The sequence below is a fragment of the Colossoma macropomum genome, unplaced genomic scaffold (genome assembly GCF_904425465.1).
Source record: "Colossoma macropomum unplaced genomic scaffold, Colossoma_macropomum, whole genome shotgun sequence".
Lineage (NCBI taxonomy): Eukaryota > Metazoa > Chordata > Actinopteri > Characiformes > Serrasalmidae > Colossoma > Colossoma macropomum.
Window position 1 is genome coordinate 37,968,557 of NW_023494795.1, and position 24,571 is coordinate 37,993,127.

Here is a 24,571-nt window from a genome sequence, read left to right on the forward strand (position 1 = left end):
GACATTCAAATAAGAATCATCACCTTGATATTCAGGTGAAGAACCACCTGGAACCACACTGATAATTTCTCACCTCTGCTAGTGTGCAGGTGTGAAATTAACTTCCTTACAGTTTCTGCCGTAATAATACCACAAATAACTCTGAACGCTTTAAATGAGACCTCCTGGTTTTAAAGGCAGTCTGTTCAGTGTTAGTGTTCTGGAGTTCTAGAGTCGAGGTAGGTCAGTCTCTAACAAATCCACGATGGTCACTGTGTGTAAGTGCATGAAGAACATACAACCAGATAGGCAGGAAAAAAAGTGTCAACACAGTGAAATTTGACGAAAAAAGACCTGCTTACACTAAAGCCAGTGTCTTTCTGGTCCGTACACATTTCCTGAACATAGATATCAAGAGTGCAATGATGGCAAAAACAAAGGTGAGGGCCCCCACGAGGCAGGCTAGGAAAAGAAAAGGGTCTAGAGGCACGGAGACCAACTCGGCACATCTCTCCCCGTTAAAGTGCCAGAATTTACCTACGGGACATCTAAAAGGGTCAAGAGAGACAGTTAGAGCATCAACTCATGTGATAACACGTAGAGCAGATATTTCATTAAGCTCTTCTTAGGATTTCAAAGCCTTAAGTACTGGCTCAGTGTGAGCAAGCGTGTGCTTGTTTTTCTATCATTGCGGGGTCCCGGTGTCCCAAGAGAAAAGGCCAAAGAGCAGTTACTTTGTGAATTTCAGATCCCCACAAGGCAAAGGGCTTTAACCCTTAGAAGTTAACAAGTACTTATTTTTGCTATACCACCCCACAGGCCTGCCAAAAACAGTGCTGAATGTTGTTTGACCTCTTAATTTCCACAAGTTCTACAAATTCTGCAGTTTTCCATTCCACCTTAACTGGAGCAGTGGTTACATTCTGGCACTTGTACAGGCATCTGAATGTAACTGTTGCCTTATGGTCATACTTGCTATCAGCACCAGCTGGTCCACAGCTTGCTTTCACCGCGACTGTGATATGGTCTTATGTAGCTGACCGAGTCAGGTGGCTTCTATGGTTGTACGAGGGAAAGAGAGGGAAGAATAGCCCCTTGGACTCCCCCAGATGGTTGTGACATCCAATAATACAGGGTGATCCAAAAAGATTCATCCGATTTCAAAGAGCCATATTTTTACAGCGGTGAGGCGCATAGGAACCAATCACATACCAATTGAAAGAGGGGGTCATAGAGTTTCTGACTGTCACTGGAAGATGGCTCCCTTCAGTCTGCGAGGAGAGAGACCCCTGAGCAGAAAGCGTTTTGCGTTCTCCACTTCAATAGGAGTGAATGAACTGTGCAATGTGATTTTCGTCAGCAGTGAACCTTGAACAGCTCAGTGACACCCGACATGCTCAATCGAGTACGGGATGAATTTGACTATGGCGTTGATGTGCGTACTTGTGAAATTAAATAATAAACTTTATGCTTAAACCATTTACAATTTACTGCATTGTTCTGTAATTATTTACAAGTGAAATAAATCATTTCAAAATCAGATAAATCTTTGTGAATAACCCTGTATATATATATATATATATATATATATATATATATATATTATTATTTTTCAGAAAGCATTAGGCCTTTTCTAAAGGCTTAAAAAAACTTGAGGGTCCCCCACTGGACGGGTTTGAGACTACATTACACAGATCAAATTCAAATCATGTTGACGATAACTGCAACTTCCAAGGGTTAAAACCAACAAATTGTTTTAGATTTCTAAATTTAAAGTTCAATTTTGGCTTAGGATTGTAATGATGTTTAAGTTTGCTGGCTGTAGTGACAAATCCCCCTGAGACATAGGAGCCCCCACAAAGACAGAAAAATGCGGGTATGAAAGTGAGTGTTTATTGCTCTTCTAGTGTTCTCACATGTACACAGACAAGATTTCATTTAAACAATAATGAAAAAATGTCCACTACTAAGTAAACAAGTTTGCCAACGTTACAGTCAGAAACTTGGGTGAACTATGATGTGACGATGCTAAGCAGCAAGACCCTGCGAGGCACAGACTGTCATGCTGGTTGGCATCAGCTCTGGTCAACTGAGTAAAAATTCAGAGATCTGTATGAAATTCAGTTCCTGGAGTGAGTTATATTGAAATCGCACTGTAATCTTGTTTATACCGCATGTATGGTGAGGTACCTGCAAGCTGCGCCGTGCCCAGGTACAATTTCACACTCTCCGCCATTGAGACAGAAATCAGGCTGGACGATGCAGAGGCTCTGGCAGGGCAGTCCATCCACCGTGACGTATCCTGGTTCGCACAGGCACTCGGCCTCCTTCGTCCAGCGGTTCACCACGCAGCGCGAGAACTCATTGCAGGCCAGAAACTTGCAAGGGTCAGCTTGATCACCTAGAGGAATGGGTAAATTGGATAACATTAGTATTAATGAATGGCCTCCTACAGCAGAGCGTCCATCACTTTCCTTAACGGCGCTGCTGCAGTGAGAAATTATTAAGGATAGGGGCAGGGCACTAGATTTAATGAGTACCCAGAATGCACTGCCTGTAGCGATTTGAATGAATTTCACTTTACTGTCTGCCATCTCCACACCTGTAGTTTATATAGATGAACTCTAGTATTGAACCAGTGTGTACTGTGCAAGCAAATAATCTTTAGGTAATTAAACTACAAATAAAGGCACAGAACAACCCCTAGAATAAGGTAATGCTGCAGTTCTCAAACTGTGGGCATGGTCCCATGAATTGGGGTTCTAAAGGGAGTACAGCCAAATGTTAGTAAATGTTAAAATGAAATGCATTATATGGCCAAAGGTATGTGGACACATGACCATCACACCTATATGAGCTTGTTGGACATCCCATTTTAAAACCATGGGTATTAAAATGGAGTTGACCTCCTTTGCAGCTATAACAGCCTCCACTTTACTAGGAAGGCTTTCCACAAGATGTCGGAGTGTGTCTGTGGGAATTTGTGCCCATTCAGTCAAAAGAGCATTTATGAAGTCAGGCACTGATATTGGATAAAAGGGCTGGGCTCACAATTGGTGCTCCAGTTCATCCCAAAGGTATTCAGTGGGGTTGAGGTCAGGGCTCTGTGTAGACCACTGGAGTTCCTCCACATCAAACCTGTTAAAACATGTCTTTATGGACCTCACTTTGTGCATGTCACCCCTCACTGGAACTAAGGGGGTGAGCCCAAAACCCTTAAAACAGCCCCAGACTATCCATCCTCCACCAAACTTTACTGTTGGCACTATGCATTCTGGTAGGTAGAGTTCTCCTGGGTTCCTCCAAACCCAGCTTTGTCCATCAGGCTCCCAGAGAGTAAATTCATCACTCCAGAGAACATGTTCACACTGCTTCAGAGCCTAGTGACGGCATGCTTTACACCACTCCCTCCAACGCTTGGCATTGCATATAGTGATCTTAGGCTCGTGTGCAGCTGCTCAGCCATGGAAACCCATTTCATGAAGCTCCTGATGCACAGTTCTTGTACTGATGTTGCTTCCAGAGTTAGATTTGAACTCTGTAGTAAGTGATGCAACTGAGGATAGGTGATCTTTATGCGATAAGTGTGTACATCAGTACTCACTGAATTCAATAAATAGGAGGGATGTGTACATACTTTTGGCCATATAGTGTATGTGCCAATCAATCACAATTCATGGCCATACCTTGGCTACTTAATGAGTTCATAGAACAGGGCCATGTCTCTCATACGTGCAAGTCAGTGATAGCTGCAGAGAAAGCTAGCAAAATAGACGAGTGTCTGTTTAAGACATGGTCCTTATTTATTTAGTGAAAGTAATGACCAGGTATGGAGGCCAGGGAGTGAGAGGTTGGTGAGGGTGTGGCAAGGGGGGGCCAGAAGTTATGACACGGTAAAACACAATAATAAATGTTATTAAATGACAGACTATAATCTATTTATAGCTATTTATGGTTATGTATATGTTTTTTACGAAATGACTAAGTAGCTATTTAATTAGTGAGATCACTGCTTTTTTTAAAAAAAGAGGCATTCTGGATGTACATTTTTAACATAAAAGTTCATTCTGGATGCTATACAGCTTATGGAATCATTAAAATACCCACTAATTTAAAAAAAAACATCAGTGCTTATTTATGAACTGTTCGTTTTATGAATCAGTGCTTGGTTTGCTGCTACATGCTAATTAGATTGGCTCTACAGAGAAATTTAAAAAAAAAGGATTCTTTACAAACACTGAGGTTTCTGCTAAAGCCTGAGTAGACGGATAAATCAATGTTATTTATTTCAGCATTGCAGATCAGACAAATTTGCAAGATTTTGTTATTGGAACATTGCAAATTGCTTATAGAAAATATTTATTCATAAATTTTCATTTTTAGAACAGTGTTTAGCAAAAATGAGACGTGTATTGGAAACAAGTGAAAACAGTTAAAGAAGGTACTGAACTGTGTTCCAGGGTCTGTAATATACAAATAAAATCTATATTCAATATCTAACTGTCAGAACTTTGCTCAAGTGGCATGCAAATTTGAATGAAATACATTAAGAGAAGAATCATATGAAGAAACCTGCCAAGCAGTAAACAAGTAGATATTTTTCCATATGCGTTAAGCAATATGTATTTTAAATATATTCACAATATGTTAGTTTTAGGACTTTTTCAAAGTATTCTGCCCCACTAATAATAGGCAAATTGTGCTTACCTGGTTCGACATCTAGCGAATGGCTGTCGATCTCCATGTCAAGACGCTGGGCAACTGCATTACAGAAGTCCTCCAGAACGCAGTGGACGGCTCGGGTGATGTTGTATGGCACAGACTTGGCAAATTTCATCTTGCTGTTGACCACCACGCTCCCGTTCCTGAAGTTGAGAATCTCCAGCTGCTTGAAGCCAGTTAGGTTGGACTGCAGGTACGGCAGCAGCTGAGAAGAGGACATGGACAATCTCACAAGAAGTGCTATCTTAATGCAACAACCTTGTTAGGTTGATTTCTGTCCTTGGCTTTGACCTTTGGACCCTTGCTTAAGTGCCTGTCTGTTTTTGTATAACAAAGTAGAAGCTAATATCACAGCAGTAGAACTAAGTGGAGACATGTTATAATAAGCTTCTGGACAGGAAATATCTCCTAAGGATCAAGATTTAATGAGGTCTTGGGAGCACATGATTCACCCACCGTAGCCCATTTTAACTTAAAAATAGTCTTAGCGAGAGAAAGAACCACCAGCGACACTGGATTTAACACAGGGAGCGCTATAATGGCCTGTGGACTGTAGATAATCAACAGGAAAGCAAACTGTTAAGTCAAAGTTTTGGGTCTCTGCTCGGTTTGAGGATTTGTGGGTTTTTAGCATTAAGGCTTTGTCTTCAATTACAGGACACACTATACTTGTAGAAGGCAGAAAAACAAGGCCTTCTTATAATGAGCTCTCGTTTCCAATGCTCACAATGCATCTTCAAGTGCAGTACTTCAAAACTCATTTCCCTCCAAAAAAAAGTCTGAAATTTTGTCTGCTTGAAAAAATAGAACTCCTGCTGAGAAAAAAAAAAAAGTGATGCATGCTAATTTGTTGCCTTTGTCATTAAAACAGTGTTCTGCGCTGGAGTGAACGTGTTTGATTTATTCGAGGCAGAGGCATTTGAGTGGTGTTTTTTTTTTCTCACCCCAGGGCTGGCAGGAAACAAGCAAGCTCTGAGAGATGCCTTTATACAAGATATTAATGAGCCTATCTGGAGACCTCAGTGGCAGACAGCACTTTGAATCTGTGGATTTGCCCTGTGACAGGGGTCATTCAGGATAGTGCTGCTTTGAAGTGAAAGATCTCGCACTGCTGCTGCTGTTTTCCATAAGTGATGCTACACTCTGCTCTCACATAGAGGTCTTTTTTCCCAGTTGTGCTGTTTGTTGATGAGTCATGATTTCAGTTTAGACCTGTGTGCAGTACGTCAAGTGCAATTATAGCTCTGCTTGGAAGATTTTGTACTGAAAATGACAAAGTAAACACTCTGCTATGCTATATGTACTTCCAGTGCATACATCTACTTCAAATCTACACACTTGTAGTCTTGTGAACAAAAAGTATTTTGCCTATTCATAAGCACAAAAAAGATAGGATTAAAAGGTAAAGCCGTTTTTCGGCAATTACAGCTCCAAAACATCTACGGTAAGACGTAACTGCCTTTTTGGAGCATTATTTTGGCTCATTCTTCTGGGCAAACCAGCTTCAATTTCACAAGGTTGTGAGGGTCCCTCTGATGGACTCTCAATTTTAAAATTCTCCATAAATTTGAAGTGGGACTTAAGTCAGGAGATAGGCCTTGATGTGTTACTGATACTCTATTAAGAGTTTATCAGTCATTTACAAAGGATCACTCAAAATAAAGTGTTACTGAAACGTAATGCCCCAGTACTGTTTGCAGAGAACCAGTCCCTTATCAAGCTCCCATATCAAGATGCTCCCACCCTCGTACTTCAATGTGGATTCACAGACAACCCTTCTTTCTCCAAACATGACGAGCAACCAGAGTACATTGTTCGAAAATAGCTCTGACTTGACAAAATGCTTGTATGCACTCTTCAGCAAATTTCCATGAAGCTTTGTGTGGGATGTAGAAATGGAGATGATTGCGGTGCAGTTCAGTGCTTTTTGTTCTCTGTGTAACTTTTGCTGCTGCTGCTTTTAGATCATCCTGCAACTCTTTTCACGTGACTGCTGGCTTCTCTCTAATCATTATTCTTGGTTTAAGAACCTTCCACTTGCATTTGATCAAACCAGTTGTACTGACAGGGATATTTAACGTCTCCGTAGCTTTTCCATGCATGTGTTGTTTGATAATCTTGGCCCTGAGAAAATTAGGAATTTCTTTCACCTTTTCCATGATTGCTACTGGTTGCATGAAATCTTTTCAACCAATGACAAAGCATTTATAATGACACCAGGTGCAATTTGTGTGTATATGAGGTGGATATGTACACTGAAAGTACTTTTTATTAAATAAACTCCTCACTATACATATTTATCTCTAATTCTACTAGAATATAGAGTTGTCATCTCTTGTAAACTTGCATCTTACAATAGTGCAGTGGTCGTCTTAGAGGGGGATTCTTTTGTTCTGAAGGCGTATCTTGAAGGTGGGAGGATGTTTAAAAAACTACATCTGCTTTGGGGTGTTTTATTTTACATGGACAGCCTTTTTTATTTTGGGTAAAGCAGAAGAAAGGCAGATAGCAGATAATAATACTGCAGGCCAAATATCGTATTTCAACTGTACAATTATGGTCTTCAATTGATCGTAACAATTGAGAGAATGGATTACTCAAATAACAGAAATGACTCACCAGATGAACAACAAGAACAACAAGCTAAATGCTAAAGTTAGGAAAGTAGCTGGCATTCTATGTATCTTACCTCGGTTTTGACTTCTTTTCCTTAACAAAAAATGTAAAAAGTAGTTTCTGGTGTCCATTTTGTGCTGAATAAAAGTCTCTGTTTTCTTTACAATTTTGTTGGATAACTGAGATAAAAGTTACACTAAAGCTAGCTTGGTTGTATTCATCATTCTGTATATCAGTGGCTAAGCTAGCAGTCAGGATTGGTTGACACCACAGGGATTCCCAAAGCCTGTGTGATGCATTTTGCATGCTGGGCATCTAGTGAGATGATATTGATGAACGAACACATGGAAATTATATAAATTGTGAATTCTGTGCTACAGAATACTACGTAACATGACTAATTACATTAGGCCTGAATTTCCCTTCAAGCACTTCAAGAGGTGTGAAACAGACAGCTAAGACTAGGACCTTTTCACTCACCAGTTCAATGAATCTGTTTTCCAAAGACCTGTATTCAGGAGAGCTCTTGTTAAAGAGGTCGTCAGAGAACATCATGTTTGTGACTCGCAAACTGAAGAACACCACAAGCTCTTTGCCTTTGCTAGCTGTGGTCATCGAAGGTGTCGTCAAATACTTCAGTGGCGGAGCAACTGTGCTCTCGAATGGATGGTCTTCATTGGGAAAAATATACCCAGTTCCATAACTCAGCAGATCGATGGTCTCTGTGCTCACTACATCCATCTGATCCAGCTCTCCAGCTAGATCTTGCACCTCAGAGTGTAAGTCATCCTTCGGTAAAGCCACCTCCTCTGTTCCATCCATCTCTCCAGTCTCCATATGTTCAACCTCCTCCACATCTACAGATATGGTTGTAGGTAATTCCTCCTCCTCTAGAACAGGTGCTGATATAGTTGTTGGAGGAGACTCTGTTGCAGGGGGCTGTTCTGGGACTGATTCAGTGACGACTTCTGGCATTTTAGGAATGACCTCTGTTTCACCGGTGTTCTCTTCTGTATACCAAAATGAGAAATAAATTGAACAGTTGTTGAATTTGTGTATTGTCATGAATATATGTAGCATTAATTTATCAGATATTTACCATTGTGTTTCATAAAGTCTATTTATCATATCAAAATTTCATATCAAACGTTTTTGATGCAAAATGCTAAAGATTTCTTATCAAGCACTGTTTTATGAAACAGGGCTAAAGGGGCTCTCAACCCAAAATGAAAACATTTGTCATCTGTTGAAAACATGCCTACTCGCCTCCTACAGTGGTACCACAGCCGTTTCCAGAGTGAGATTTTTTCAGTTTATAGACTAGGAAACCCCACCCTTCTGATTCAAGGTCATGAAGATGGGAGGAACTTTTGAAAAGCTTTTTTGGAATATACTTGTGAGTGGGCTGTTTTTCACCAGCCAGAAGGAAGCCAGATACATTAACATAACATTACAGCTAAGAATAAGAGCATGACATCAGTATTTATTAGCCCCTATATTAATAGCTGGGCTAGCAGTCAGGATTGTTAGAGCATAGTAGAGATTTCCCAAGGTATGACATATTTGTTTAATCCATGCTGGGTATTGCAGTGAGAGAACACTGATGTATGAAAAAACAAAATCAAGACAAGATCACAAATTTTGTCAAACCAATGAGGCTGTGCTAGAGAATATTGCATTTTAGGACATTTTAGGTCAGAATACCCCTTTAATTTACATACAAAGAACTTTAATTTATGTTTTAGGTACACCATAAAAACACTGTTGCACCTTTAGCATTTACTTGGTTTACCAGACTGTCATAAATGTAAAACATTAGAAACTTTTACAGGCCAAAGTAATGCAGGGAAATAAGCTACATGAAGTCTCTCTTGGGAGAATGTGATGTTGTAATTAATGAATTGTTAAAAGCCTAGTGTTTTGAGCTCATTACATTACAAACTAGACAGAACATTTATCAGTGGAGGCAGCTCAAGGTCTATATATAGTACATTAATTCTTCCCAAGAGGTTGGGCTAATTACCACACTCATGCAAATGCACAGTTGAAGTATGGATATTAACTGCCTTTAATCATGTTATGTGTCTTTCTCTCAAAACAAACAGTGGAAGATATCACTTTGTGTTATCATCAAACAATGTTCACCTCTCTTGATAATTTCAGAATCCTCAGCAGGTGATGGCTCTTCATCTTCTTGTACAGCTGTCTCAGTGTTCTCATCAGGTTGTGCTTCTTCTAAAGTTGTTTCAACAGGCTGAACACCAGCTGTGGTATCCTCATGTGGTTCTGCTGTTATGACCTCAGATGCTTCAGCATCTTCCTTGACAACTGGGACTTCAGAATGTTCATCTTCGGGATGATCCACATGCTCAGGCTGGCCTACATCCTCTTTGCCCTTTGTGGGAACAAAGGGCAGATTTGCAGGCTCTTCAGGGTAATGATAATCATGATAATCAATGCCCCCACCAGGCTCAGTGTCTTTGGAAATATCTGGTGGAATAATCTTAATCATATCAGTAGGAGGCTCAGTTGGTTCTCTCTCGGGTACAGGAGCTTCACTTGCTACCTCATCCTCAGGTTCTGGTACCTTAACCTGGTCCTCAAGCTTTGGTATGTTGGCAGGAAGCTCAGTTGGTTCTTCCTCAGGTACAGGAGCTTCACTTGCTACCTCTTCCTCATGTTCTGGTACCTTAACCTGATCCTCAAGCTTTGGTATGTTGGCAGGAAGCTCAGTTGGTTCTTCCTCAGGTACAGGAACTTCACTTGCTACCTCTTCCTCATGTTCTGGTACCTTAACCTGGTCCTCAAGCTTTGGTGTGTTGGCAGGAAGCTCAGTTGCTTGTTCCTCAGATACAGGAGCTTCAGTTGCTACCTCATCCTCAAGTTCTTCCTTGGGTTCTGGTGGTTCAACCTCTTCTTTGGGTTTTGCTGCCTCCTTTTCTTCCCAAGGTTTTGATAAATCAGCCTCTTCTTCAGGAGTTGTTGCCTCAACCTTTACACCTGGTTCTGCTACTTCACCTTTTTTCTCAGGGTGTCCTACCTCATGATCTTTGACAGTTTCTTCAACCTCAGGTTCTATCTCATGTTTCACTGACTCAGTGTCTTCCTCACGTTCTGGTACCTTTGCCACTTCTTCTGGTCCTGCTACCCCACTCTCTTCCATTTCTGTTCTTTCAACATCAACCTTACCCTCCTCTTTATGTTCCACTACTTTAACTTCATCTTCAGTTTCCACTATCTCAGTCTCTTCTTTAGGTTCTATTACCTCAGTGTCTTCATCATGTTCTGTTATATCAATTTCTTTTTCTGGTTTTGTCTCTTTAACCTTTACTTTAGATTCTGATACGTCAGTCTTTTCTTCATGTTCAGTTACTTCACCTGTTTTCTCAACCTCTTTTTTGGGTTCTGTTACCTCAACCTCTTTCTTGGGTTCTGTTACCTCAACCTCTTTTTGGGGTTCTGTTACCTCAACCTCTTTCTTGGGTTCTGTTACCTCAACCTCTTTCTTGGGTTCTACTGCCTCAACCTCTTTCCTGGGTTCTGTTACCTCAACCTCTTTTTTGGGTTCTACTGCCTCACCTTCTTTCTTGGGTTCTGTTACCTCAACCTCTTTCTTCGGTTCTACTGCCTCAACCTCTTTTTTGGGTTCTACTGCCTCAACCTCTTTCTTGGGTTCTACTGCCTCAACCTCTTTTTGGGGTTCTGTTGCCTCAGCCTCTGCTTTGGGTTTTGTTACCGGGACCTCTTTTTTAAGTCCTGTTCCCTCAGCCTCTTCTTTGGGTTTTGTAACATCTACCTCTTCCTTGGGTTCTGTTACCTCAACCTCTTTTTTGGGTCCTGTTACCTCAACTTCTTCTTTGGCTTCTGTAGCATCTACTTCTTTGGGTTCTGTTACCTCAACCTCTTTCTTGGCTTCTACTGCCTCTACCTCTTTATGGGGTTCTACTGCCTCAATATTTTCTTCAGGTTCTGTTACTTCAACCTCTTCCTCAGTCTTTTCAGGTTCCGTTAATTCAGTCTCTTCTTCAAGCTCACCTGCAGAAAAGTCTTCATATTCTGTGGGTTCTGCTGTCTCATCAGGTTCCTGAACCTCTTCAGGCCCTTTCACTGGCTTATCTGAACTAGGATCCTCAAGTACCTTATCTTCTCTGTCTGGCTCAGGTGTCTCTTCCTCAATTGGAAGTATGTTTGATTCCTCTTCCTCCTTAGTCAGTGACTCAATAGGCTCAGTAGGAGGCTGTAAGGTAATGGCCCAGTCTGTTGTAACTGGTAATTCAGTGTCCTCAGAGGGAGGGGGCACTGTTGCTGTGGTGAGCAAAATCTGTGTTGTGGTGACTGATGTTGAAATGATGTCATCCTCTGATATCATGTTAGGACTCAAGTCACTGTCTGGGAAAGGCTTGTCAAGATGTTCATCGATTGGTGGTAATGGTAAGTCATCCTCTGAAATGAGGTTTGGAGTCTGATCTGGGGCATCTGTCCCCTCTTCACTAGCATCTTCACTTGGTGGCTCACTGAGTACTTCCGGTGGGGGTGTGGGGAAAATGTCTCTTATGAGCTCACCATTTTCTCCTGTTATTGTTTCAATCATGTGGGTGATGAACACCTCCTCTTCAGGTTCACTTGTTGGTAGTGTTGTTTGAGAGACACTTGTTTCTGTAGTAGCCGTTGGATCTAACAGTGTATCTAGGTCATTCACATCTTTGATTGGGGAAAGAGGAGTTTCCACAATCTCTGGCTTTTCTGTTGATATTCCTAGGTCATCATAAGTGTCTGGCTCAGGAAACTGTGAAATAAAAAGTGAAATGTTATGCTAGTGTATTTAACATTGTACAAATTTATACATATATAGCTGGCAAAGATTTTACACTTTTATTACTAGCACACAGGTTGAATCAGCAGTAGAGAAATATGTGTTAAATGGTATGAGTCACCTCAGTTGCAACGTCTTCTAAGACTTCAGAGGCTGGTGTTGAAGTTGATGTCAAAGTTTTGCCTAGTGTGATTAAAAACAATTGATGAAAGCATAGGTGATACCTTCGGTAGAGAAAAAATATGATCAAGTTCAAGTGCAGAGACTTTGATGTTTGCTTTGTATGCTAAACACATATCGTTTCGCTTTGGGCACCTGTTGGAATAATTCGGATAACTTGGTGACATACATATTTTAACTAGATTTCACAAAAATGACTCATTCCTCTGGCAACCCGATTCATCTCAATCATTTACCTGGATCAAAGGACAGCGTATCAAGGTCGATTGGCAGAGAGGCCTCCTCAGCAAGTGCTTTTTTCATAGTCTCCCTCAGGCTAGGTCCACCTGCTGTACTTATGGTGTCCTCCAGGCTGTCCTCTGCGATGTCAGGTGCAATAATCTCAAAGATAACCGCATAGTGCACTGATATTCCTCCAGATCTGTGGAGCCAGAATGGATTTAAGTTAGGGTTCAAATGGCATAGTTATCTATGAAATTATGCTTCCACTTTACAAGGTCTATTTTAGACATGCTCTGTACACCCCAAATGCAAATGGTGTGGAGACCCAAAAGAATGGGCCTTTTTCTGAAAGAAAGAACAATTTTAATGATAATACAGTCAATATATCTAATGTTTCTCATTTCAAGATTGCTGTAAGAATGGTACGAGATTACTCAAATTATTTCTAGGTGTTTTTACATGTTCTAAGTCAACCTAACTTTTAAGACATAGGGATGAAGGGAAAATGTGGACCATCTGAGGGTCCTGAGGAGAGGGTTGGTAACCACTGTTACTTTATTTTATCATGTGAAACTGGTGAAATTGTCATGTTGTAGCTTGTTTTGCTTGTTTAAAGGCACAAAGATGAACCTGGTCAAATGATATGTTTTGTTGATTCTGTTGGTTTTGATGTAGTTTTAAAATAAGTTACAAATTTCAAAACAAGTTGCAAATTTGAATTTAACGTAACATAAAATGTGGCCTGTGCACTGAAATTTGCAGAAAAATGCCATATTTAAGTGTTCCCTGTAGAGCAAGGCTTCCGAATCTCTCTCCTGGTGACCCCACACTATTCACATTTGTGTACTTTCTCTCATCTATCACACCTGATGCAATTCATTAACTAATTATCAAGCTCCTCATGGGGTCGCCAGAACTGGGATGATAGAGATCCCCTGCTGTAAAGGATAAGTTACCTTATCTTCTTTTACATCAACATCAGCAGAACATGTCATTTGACTGGGGGTGTTCAAACTTTTACTCTAGATATATAAAGATCTATAAAAATGATTTCACTTGCCATCATTTTTTTGGCAGTGATCCAAAATAAGTGGCAGATAGCAAGTGCTAACATGCCAACAGTAAGAGTTAGATATACTGGATGCCTTAATTACATCTCTACAGTACTAACACTACTATAAGTGGTGCCAGGCCACATTATCATATTAATTACCATAAATGACAGTAATGACATTACATTTAACTAGACTATATTCTTAAGATGTGCACACTACATACTACTCTGTAATACAATTACCCATCATTCCCTTCCGTCTCGCTTGATTTAAGAGAAAAGAAAAGAGAGGTCAGCCACATTTGGAGAGAAATCATAACAGCTAATAAGGCAAAAACATTTATGACTTTAATGGATGTAACATTGCGCTGCTATTCATTTGCATCTCAGAGTGCACAAATAATCTGATGAAAGATTGCTGGTAAATGTAAACATTCTGGACGCGTGTGACTGTTTTACATAATGACTGTGCACACGGATTGGCATCCCTATGCGACTCAAGCTAAATGCAATAATTAGTCAGTGTTCATAGGCAGTCCAAACTGACTAGAGATGATCACGCAATCTGGCCTGCTTCCCCAAAAGCATCGCAACATAAGGATAGCGGAGTGAGTGACACTATGTCTGACAGTTAGGATAATTCAATCACGGTTGTACTTCAGGGAAGCCAAGCCTGGATCTTTTTCTTTTTTCTTTTTTTTCAGCCAGCTGTGCTTTTATCAGATGAATGGTATGTCGTTGCAATTAAGTCAGATGATTCTTTCATGCCCTGTGGGCAGTACCGTGTAAAGCCGATGACTCACCCACTAATCAACGAGCTTTAATAGGGAGGATATGGCTTTTTGATGACCTCTGAAAATGACCTCATCCTCTGCGTTTTCCCTCTCATATCCCCAGCTGTGCTGAGCCTCAAGCTGCTTTGCATGACCTACCTGATTCCCAGCACTTGGATGTCTTTAAACCCCGGCAAGTCATCAAATACATGTTGCATCTGTGCAAAGAAGACAAAGGGAGAGATTTATTGTAAGGTTTATCCGCACCATCCACGTGTGTCAACTGTTGCTTCGCTAATTAGTGACTCCGCCAACTGGTGCCTTGCCTCGGCCAATCATTAATAGTGCTTGGATCTGAGAGAAGAAATTAGCATAAAATTCTTAGCAAACTGAGCCAAGATTTAAAATGCAGTCTAATGTGAAAGCGCTTCTATTCCCCAGCTGTGTTAACACATGAGCCACTGTGATTAATGGCAAACTGTGACAAAAGAGGTGAAAACAACTTTTAAAGAATTAATCTAACAGAAGAAAACAAAGCACATAAAAGTAAATAAAAAATGTAGGAGTTTCTTGGCATGAAGACGTTAAATTAAGCGGCGGTGAGCTAATCCGCTGGCTTTCCCTGATGTGACCTGGCTGTCTTTTAGTAAGCAGCTTTTCAGCAGAGCTCCTCTGGAGAGTGCGCCCACAGTAAATTTAGAGGAAGTGCCTTCAAGTATCAAATCAAATTAATAGTCCATCATCTAATTAGTCTCATGCTGGTATGTCAGTGGGTCAAACGTAATGGCCTCAAGGGTTTTAGACAGGTAAACAGCATGTTTGTGCCATCCTGAATATGATATATGTGGATCGTTCTACTGAACTGGATCAAAGTCAGAGTTCAAAACACATTTTAGACTTTTAACTGACTTTGACTTGAGACTAAAATCCTTTTTTAAAATCCTGCTTTGAGTGACCTTTTATCTTAAATGTGTTTATTCTTTTTAAATAAATGGATAATCTATTTTGTCGCTAACAACAACCATAAAACTACTGAAACTTTACCAACTGTTCAAAAACGCTAGCCCATACATGACTAGCGAACACAGCTTGTTGAACAGTTGTACACGCATAAAATCATAATATCTTTCATTAAAACACAAGAATGTTAATTGCAGAAAATCTGTGTTTCGGTAGTGACAGTTCTTACCCACAGATGATGTTAGTGGAAAACTAATAACGAATTTGTATGTATTTATTATTCATCTATTATCTATTATGTATACATTGTCATAGGTTTAAACAGACCATAACGTACTCCTTGTAAATATCTAAGGCCTGAATACTTCATTGTTTTTTTACTGTTTGACAGTATTCATTAATCTCTAAGCTGCTTATCCTTCTGGGTCACAGAGGGTGCTGGAGCCTTTCCCAGAGGTCACATCGTAGGGCAGACACACAGATATATACATTTACACACTCACACTTAAGTGCAATTTAGCATCTCCAATTCGAGGAAACCCATGCAGACGCGGGGAGAACACGCAAACTGCGTACATGGGGGACCATGGTTGCCCGTCTGGGGGTCGAATCCAGGCCCTTCTTGCTGCAAGGCGATAGCACCACTGTGCCGCCCCCTGTTTGGCAGCAGTTTGAACTAATTCAGAAATATGACAATAAGCAAGGTCCAGGATGGATTTCTGACCGGGCCAGTGCCTGCGCAGTACAGTACAGTACAGTACATTACGGTTACAAATCCGGACCCAGAACTATTCGTACCCCTGTCCAGCACCACGTTGCCAGAACCACGGAAGCAAGCGGAGTTCTTTTTATCTTGTGTGGTCACACGATTTCTCACACAAATCTAGTGCTAACAGTAAACATGAACAACAGCAGCAAACATGAAGGAGCTTCAAGCTCTGGTTTACCTTTTACCTTTTTTAGACTCACAGATAGAGCTTCTGTTCATAACTATGTTTGACAAAACAATTGTTTGCACCAATACTTGCATTTAACATGTGGGGGAAAAATATAGAACTAAATGTGGCCTGTGCAAATGGCACATTTTATATTATTTATTATTTTTTAATACATCAAACGCAGCATTCAAATAGAAATTGTGCACTAAAAATGAGCAGAAACTTAGAATATTTTACGAAAGCCAATTTACTGTTCTTCATTTTAGGATTCTACACTTTTTTGGTACAATTTTCATGGATCACATTTTTTGAGCTAGAACCACAAAACTTTACAGGATGGTACAGCCTGTACAGTGTTTTTGCTTTTGGAACTGATCACATTTATGATTTGTGTACAGCATGTTTTCCCATGTGAAATGACCAGTGAAATGCTGAGAAAATCTCACACACTGACCTTCACAGACTCTCATACATACTAGCACATTAGCAACCACCTGGGATTCCATAGCGGTGGCCTAGCAACACCTTAGAATTAGCTGGGATTCCATAGCAATGGCCCAGCAACACCTTAGAATCAGCTCGGATTCTATAGCCATGGCCTAGCAACACCTTAGCAACCATATGAGATAACACAGCAAAGGCCTAGCAACACCTTAGCAACCCCCCGAGATACCATAGCAATAGCCCAGCAACACCTTAGTTAACCACCTGGGATTTTATAGCAATGGCTCTTTTCAGGCTTCAGGATTATTCACTTTCCCTTTATCCACATATTTTTACTTAGAAAATCAATAAAACATCATTTGGCAGGGAGTGATCAAACTTTTGCATATAACTGTACATTCTGGCTTGGTACACTTGGTACCCCAGCGAGAGGGATAACCCAATTCAGCATGGGTACTCAGGTATGGTACGGGTCACTGCCAGTGGAAATGATGACAAAATGCATGATCACAGATTTGTAACCTTACCATACTGTACTGTACTGTCAAGTGGAAGAACGCTTTTGGATCAAGGTGGCTAAAATGAATTGTACATGTAAACATTAGATGGATGAATAGGCCTTGAACATTTACAAAACATTTTTGCTTTTGGAACTGATCACATATATGATTTGTGTACAGCATTTGTTCAAACACAAATGTTTTTCCATGTGAAATGACCAGTGAAATGCTGAGAAAACCTCACACTCTCACTGACTTCAAAGACTCACATACATACAAGCACATTAGCAACCACCTGGGATTCCTTAGCAGTGGCCTAGCAACACCTTAGAACCAGCTGGCTCAGTTTTGTACTGTGAGATTTTGTTGTTGCCATTCAAATAGGAGGTTTCAGATGTGATAGTGCTGTTAGAGTTTACTCCTCCATGTATGTAGGACAACATCTGTTTTTGCATTAACAATCAGTTTGGCTCAAAAGATAAATATTTTCAGGGAAAAAAATAAACACCATTGTGAAATATTTAGGTTTTGTCCTCAGGTCTTGTTTTTGAAGAGCATTGGGCCACATTAACAAGAATTTTGGTATCCATCAAAAACTCTTCATCACTTTGATATTCACTGTGGTTTGCTGTGGATGTGTGTTTGTGGGCGGAGACTGACATCTAAAAGCTCACAAGCAGAGGTGGAACCAGTAGGGGGGCCCTGCCCTTGAGGGGGGCCCACAGACACGACCAAAAATAAATAAATAAAGTTTTAGTGATGAAATATCTAAAACATCTCAACATAATTCTGGTAGGCGTTGTTATAACTACAGTGATATAAATGGCAGAATAAGTTTTTCAGAGCAGATTTGAGGCCCAGTAGTGAACAGGTGGCTGCATAAGAAGAAGACATAGAAAAGGTTCACTTTAACTCAGACTTAGTTTCTTTCACTCATGTTTTATCTCTTTGAGTCAAACTTAAACTCCAATGACCAAAAAGAAAATGACCATGAAGAGGATGGAGAGAGAGAGTTTGACAGATGGAAAATTGACTGTGAAAACTTGAAGGGAGGATGAGGAGAGCTCTAAAGGATCAAAAACAAAATGTGAGGCAGAATCTGCAAGAGGTGTATAAAGACCCCCAGCTATGGGCGGTAGAGCAGTGGTTCTGCGTTCTCTGGAGTGATGGAACTCCACTCAATACCTTTGGGATGAGTTGGAGTGTCATTTGTGATCCAGAACTAATCATCAAACATCACCAATGCTGTTGTGGCTGAGTGCAATCAAATCCTCACACCAATGTTCCAACATCTAGTGTAAAGTCTTCCCAAAGGAGTAGAGGCTGTTAATGCAGCAAAAAGGGGGCACACTTCTCTTTAATACCCTTGATTTGAGAAGAAACACTGATGAGCTGGTATCTACAAACACATAGACATATAGGCCCAGTCTCATTTCTTATTGTTTTTGAGTGTCACCTTGCACCTTGAGTGTAACTCAGTTCCAAGGGGTAGTGGTTGAAATCTTCCCCCACGAAATGGGACCCTCAAATAAAAAAGAACATCATTAACAGGCTACTAGCACTGCTCTGTAGGCGACCCTGCCAGTCTGCAGTGACAGCAGAGGAGGGTAAAGTTCAGCTCCTCGCTGCTGGGCTTTAGTTACATTTAGGGAATCATATGCCTTCAAATGGGGGTGCAATAATTATTTATCATCGCCCACCCATAATTCTTCAGTGATATGAAGCTGAAGTCAGCTATTCACCAGCTTCTCGTTCAAAATTTAGCTAGCCAGCTATTGAGACTTCAGCATACTACTAGCATTTTTTTCTGCTTGTTACCAATTAAAAGGACCATAATACATTGAAACAAAAACTAAGATAATAAAATGGTTATCATCATTTTTAAACAAGAGAATTTACTCACATTTGTGGGTTTCTTTGGTCGCTTGTGCAGCCATCTTGCCAGTTTTCCTCTCCTGACACTCTGTTTGGAGTGAGCCTCTGGAAAACCTCTGTTTGGAGGGCCATGTAGCCCTAACACTTCACCCTACCCCTCTATCTCAACAAAAATTGGGACACCTTACCCCTTGGCGTGAACATGCAAATCGGAGGTGTAGGGCTAAGTGGTAGGGGCAAGGAGTGAAATGGGATTGGGCCTTAGTGTATTTCACAAATCCCTGGTAGTAGGGTACTGAAAGTATGACCCATGCCCAATTCTGAATATAATGCTAACACTGCAGTGCAAATAATAATATTGACATTGGACATCCTTCGATTTGAGACCACACTAGCCTCACAGACTCTCACCTGGTCTTGTAGGTGACGTGAGAGGTCGTGGTACTGAGGTGAATCAGCGTCACCTAGCAGTTCCCTGTACCCAGGGTCCACCAGGCTTATACTGAACTCCACTACCTGCACCAACAGCTCCTCAGGCACCACATTGGGCATCTCCAAGTCCTGCAGAAATGACACTGGAGTAAACAAGGGAGCAGTTCTTTCTGGAGAACTGCCACACTCTCCTTAGGTGATGCACCATGAGCTACATGAAATGAACGTTATATAAGATACCTGTTGAAAATTGGGTTTTATTTCCAAGAATGCATTAACATTTTACGTTTATGGTGCTTTCAGATGACAGACAGGCATACAATTAGCTAATAGCAGAGACCTGAACGTGATGTGCTTTAAAGCAATTTTTAAGCTTTCTGTGAAATGTGGATTCCTCTGAAGTCAGGCTGACTCAGCACTAGAGCCTGTCTTTGTAATATTCCACTCAAAGGTCTATGATTTGAGGTCAAAAGCAGAGTTCTAAATTTTTTAAGCAGTTGGGTGACGTTAAGCAGTCCATATCCTGAGTGGAGTCTGCATTTCTTTCTCCTGTAGAGCTAATATTCTAGTATACCTACAGCTGACTGTTACCACTTGGGGGCCGTTGTTAAAAATTCATTGTGAAGTATATTGCATGAGTTAAGAAGACCTTTCATCAGTCTGGCTGTGATGCTGAATTGAAGGCTTACATCTAGCTTCTCCACATGGTGCTACGTGCTAATCTAATGACATGTAATTTGCCTGGGAAGTGTGAACAGAACAGCTTTATGATCCTAAATGCATGTTATTTCAGGGTGTTACAGCATGACCATGGACCGACCTCCTCTGGGACGTCTGTAGTTTCCTGTTCAAAGTCTTCTGAGGTTCCTACTGGCTCTGTTGGGATGCTGGGATGGGTAGTATTGGGCTCGGATGAATCTATTGGGATCTCAGGCTGGACTGGGACCTCCTCTGGTTCTTCTGGCACAGCATACATTATTTCAAATAATGGATAAAACAAAGGGATGCAAAATATTCTTGTTTCTTTTTCTCTTCTCTTCCTTACCTGTTACTACTGCAGCAGGCTCTGTTACCGACTTAACAGTAGTGTCTTCTCTGTGAGAGAAAAATGAACATTCATATAAATGTAAGATTTTATTTTTGTATAGAGCCGTCAGAGACCACCCTTCATTTATTTAATTTCCAGTCAAAAGAGTCATTGAGAACAAGCTATTCATTCCTCAGGAGATATTTCTGATGAGATTAGATATCAGACAAGCCAAAATCAAAGAATATGTGAAAATAATTGAGTTTTAAAAATTGGAGTTCAAAACGTGATTAAAAGCTACAGAGAAAATGGCACTTTTGCATGCGCCCATCCCCCCGGGTCCCAGTAACGGCCACAAGAGCCGGCTGGAAGGCGGGGCCCAAACTCCAAGCGAGGACGAAGCCCAGGCAGCGGAGTTCGGGACTCATTTCCCGCCTTCGTGTCTTTTGTCTGTCATCTTCGTCCCCTCCCTGGTGGCTGACATCTTCCTCCCGCCGTCACTCGCGTCCCTCGGCGGTGTTCAGGCGCACCGTCCCCCACTCACTCGCGGTTCTCCTCTCCCTGCTGACCTCGTGACCATCGTTTGGGCCCGGGGGACAGGCACATGCCATAGGGATCAAACAACAGTGCAAGATCTGGAAGACCACCAAAACTGTCCCCATCAGATAAACAACACTTCAAGCTTTCATATTGAGAGAGAATCAAGCTCCGCTCTTGCTTCAGATCTGAAAAAATCCACAGGTGTTTCTGTCCATCCTTCCACTGTGAGAAGACAACTCAACACTATGAGGCTTAAAGGATGTGTAGCTGTCAAGAGGCCCTCATTGAGAAAAGGATACAGACAAAAAGAAGAATATTTGCACTAGAACCTCAAAACTGGAGATCTGGGAATCTGACATGTGGAGCAGAAAGCAAGTCTCCTGAAAAGAATGGAAGCTGTAATAAAGGTGAAGAGTGGACACATCAAATACTGAAAATTCTGATAGTTGTGGAGTTTTCTACTAAATATGTTTTTACTGACAATACTTATGGCCATTTTGACATGTAGCTCTGTTATAACTGAAGTCTGGGGGGAGGAGCATGGCTGAAACCCCTCCTTCTTCCAATGTAACACCCTATAAATTCACATCCTCACCTTTTGTTTCCATAACAAAGTGTTTGCAATCCCCACCACCACCCCATCTCCTCCCTGTTCCTCAGTCCTGCATCAGTCCTACCACAGCTTGAGGGGGTCCAGCCTTCTAGCCACAGACAGAAGCCACCAAAACCTCCAGCCCAAGATCTCAGGGACTTCTCCCCCTCCCTCAATCAGTCTTCCGTCATACTGCCACCGCTTTGATGATGGGTGCTCTAATGTTTTCACAGTACTGTATGTACAAGTTTGTGTTTTTAGACATTCTTACATTAAAGTTGTGGCTATTTTTTGGTGTTCTTACCTCTCTGGAGGTCCATCTGTTACTTCTGGCACTGATTCTGTTACTGACCTAGCTGTCGTGTCTCCTCTGTGGGTGCAAAATGAACAGTTACATATCATATGCAGGTTTTTTGTGTTGTAGGTTTGATTGTAGTTATTGAACTTTTGGTTTTTAAACTTTGAAAGAGTTGTTTTGTTTGTAAACAGGCTGTTCTGTGGTGGGCTCACCTTTCTGGAAGTCTGTCTGTTACTGTAGGCCCAGGCTCTGTTACTGACTTTGCTGTTGTGTCTTCTCTGTAAATGCAAAACATATTATATTTAGTATTTTTTAAGTTGTGTCTTTGTGTTTGTAGTAGGGATGTCCTGATCCGATCTAAAGAATCAAGATTGGAGCTGTTTCAGGGATATTCTAAAGGATCAGGTATCAGCCGTAATAAGCCTGATCCAGTTTCTTGTTCTTTTGTGTGTTCTACTTATGTCACTATCATAGAAGCATTATAAATGGACATTATCCTTAATATGAAGCAGAGAACTGTGTAATATGAGCAATAGAATATGAGAACATCTACACCAGCAGTGTTTTTTTCCACTGTGTTTGAGCCAGCAGAGCTTCACTGACTATTGCACACACTTTAATACATTATGAATCATTGCATATTCATGACACTATAAAATATATATTTTGCATTAGTCTACACTCTTAAAAAAGGTTTTTTCAAGGGAACTTTAGTAAAGAAAATGGTTCTATATAGAACCATGAACACTTAAGGAAGCCTTTGCATGATTAAAGGTTCTTGCATCATGAAAGCATTCTTCAGACTGATGTAGAATGTGCTGTAAAATTGTTCTATATAGAACCTTTCTGAAAAGCGTTCCATATAGCACCAGAAATGTTAAGCTTGACACAATCGAAGGACTCTTTTTGGTGCTATATAGAACACTTTTTAAAGAGGTTCTATATAGAACCATGTATAACACTCAATCAATCTGAAGAATCCTTTCATGATGCAAAGAACCCTTTAATCATGCAAAGGGTTCTTTGAGAGTTCATGGTTCTACATAGAACCATTTCTTTACTAAAGAACCCTTTAAAAACCGCCATTTTTAAGGGTGTACAAAATAAGTCCGCAAAAAGAAAACAGAAGACGTAAGAATAGAATATGTGCACTCTTAAAAAAATGGTTCTTCAAGGGTTCTTTCAAGACAATTATAGAGCCATGAATGCTCAAAGAACCATTTGCATGCTTAAATGGTTCTTTGCATGGTGAAATGTTTCTAAATGTGTTGTATGTGGTTCTATATAGAACCTTTTTGAAAATGGTTCTGTATGTCACTAAAAAGGTTCTGCTATGGTTCCAATGGTCAAGCTTGTAACAATAGAAGAACCCTGTTTGGTGCAGTATAAAACCAAATACAACACATTTTCCATCAATCTGAAGAACCATTTCACCAGACAAAGAACTATTTCATCATGAGTGTTCATGGCTCTTCAAAGAAACATTGTCTTCACTGAAGAACCATTGAAGAACCATCTTTTTTAAGACTGTACCACTACGCAGACATTAAAAATGTTAATTCACTAAAGAATATCAAAATAACTCATAGCCATCATCAGGCAGGTCAATCAAACGAACCGACAATCAGTATTAAACACACTGTAAAATGGTCATTTATAAAAGTGTTAACTGGCTCTAAAACCACCACATTGGATTGGATTGGTATCGGTATTGGCTGATACTCAACACTTCTCAGATCGAATCAGGAAATCCCTAGTTTGTAGAAATTGAACTTAGTTCTTGCACACCGGAACAGTATGGCTATTTTAAGGTGGTCTCACCTGTCTGGAAGTCTTCCTATTACTTCTGGCACAGATTCTGCTACCATCTTCGTTGTTGTATCTTCTCTGTGAGTGCAAAATCAACATTTACATATATGCGTGATTATTAATTGATTTTTGTTTTATTTATGTCATTATGTGCATTAGTGTATGTTGGTTCTTGCACACTAGAACAATTAAGGCTCTTTTGCGATGGTCTCACCTTTCTGGAAGTCCATCTGTTACTTCTGGCACAGACTCTGTTACCATCTTTGTCGTTGTGTCTTCTCTGTGAAAGCAAAATGAACATTTACATATATAATGTAGATTTGTTGTTATGAGGCTGTGATTATGGATACTGAACATCTTGAAAGACAGCTATTTTGTGGAGGGCTCACCTTTCCGGAAGCCTGTCTCTTGGCAGATTCATTCTCTGGAAGACAAATCACAAAGAGTCCCACTTTACCACTCTGAAAAATCAAACTACACGTGAGTAGATGGGAACCTGTCACTCCTAAGGCTCTTAATGAAATGTACCCAGAGCTTTGTGTTATCTTCGCTCATAATTTACTAGTCTAAATCTTAATACTTATGTTGGCACCAAAGGCTTCAGTGGAATAAACATCTTTGTCCATATACAGTAAGAAAGACTGTATCCTGAGTTAACCAAACTACTTTTAATATTAACTAGGATTGATTTTAAAATAGAAGTCTAGTAGAAGGAACAGTGGCAAGATTTCACGACAATCTGGGATCTGACACCACTATCTATATATATAATGTGTAATTATCAATTAAGGCCTCTG

The 24,571-nt window shown here is 40.5% G+C and overlaps 1 protein-coding gene across 1 annotated transcript in view; it reads right to left on the reverse strand.

Moving 5' to 3' along the window:
• Positions 1-307: 307 nt before the first annotated feature.
• The window catches only part of LOC118816286 (interphotoreceptor matrix proteoglycan 1), a 37,889-nt gene continuing 13,625 nt past the window's right edge, over positions 308-24,571 (reverse strand). The window contains exons 4-20 of the mRNA XM_036582811.1: positions 24,164-24,198; positions 23,989-24,054; positions 23,787-23,852; positions 22,178-22,243; positions 21,972-22,037; positions 20,554-20,624; positions 20,329-20,468; positions 19,488-19,637; positions 14,519-14,577; positions 13,830-13,850; positions 12,547-12,731; positions 12,252-12,313; positions 9,463-12,103; positions 7,798-8,327; positions 4,687-4,906; positions 2,170-2,380; positions 308-527 (exon numbers count right to left, since the gene is read on the reverse strand). Of these exons, the coding sequence (XP_036438704.1) occupies positions 338-527; positions 2,170-2,380; positions 4,687-4,906; positions 7,798-8,327; positions 9,463-12,103; positions 12,252-12,313; positions 12,547-12,731; positions 13,830-13,850; positions 14,519-14,577; positions 19,488-19,637; positions 20,329-20,468; positions 20,554-20,624; positions 21,972-22,037; positions 22,178-22,243; positions 23,787-23,852; positions 23,989-24,054; positions 24,164-24,198 (4,779 nt within the window). The 3' untranslated portion in view covers positions 308-337. The remainder of the gene's footprint in view (positions 528-2,169; positions 2,381-4,686; positions 4,907-7,797; positions 8,328-9,462; positions 12,104-12,251; positions 12,314-12,546; positions 12,732-13,829; positions 13,851-14,518; positions 14,578-19,487; positions 19,638-20,328; positions 20,469-20,553; positions 20,625-21,971; positions 22,038-22,177; positions 22,244-23,786; positions 23,853-23,988; positions 24,055-24,163; positions 24,199-24,571) is intronic.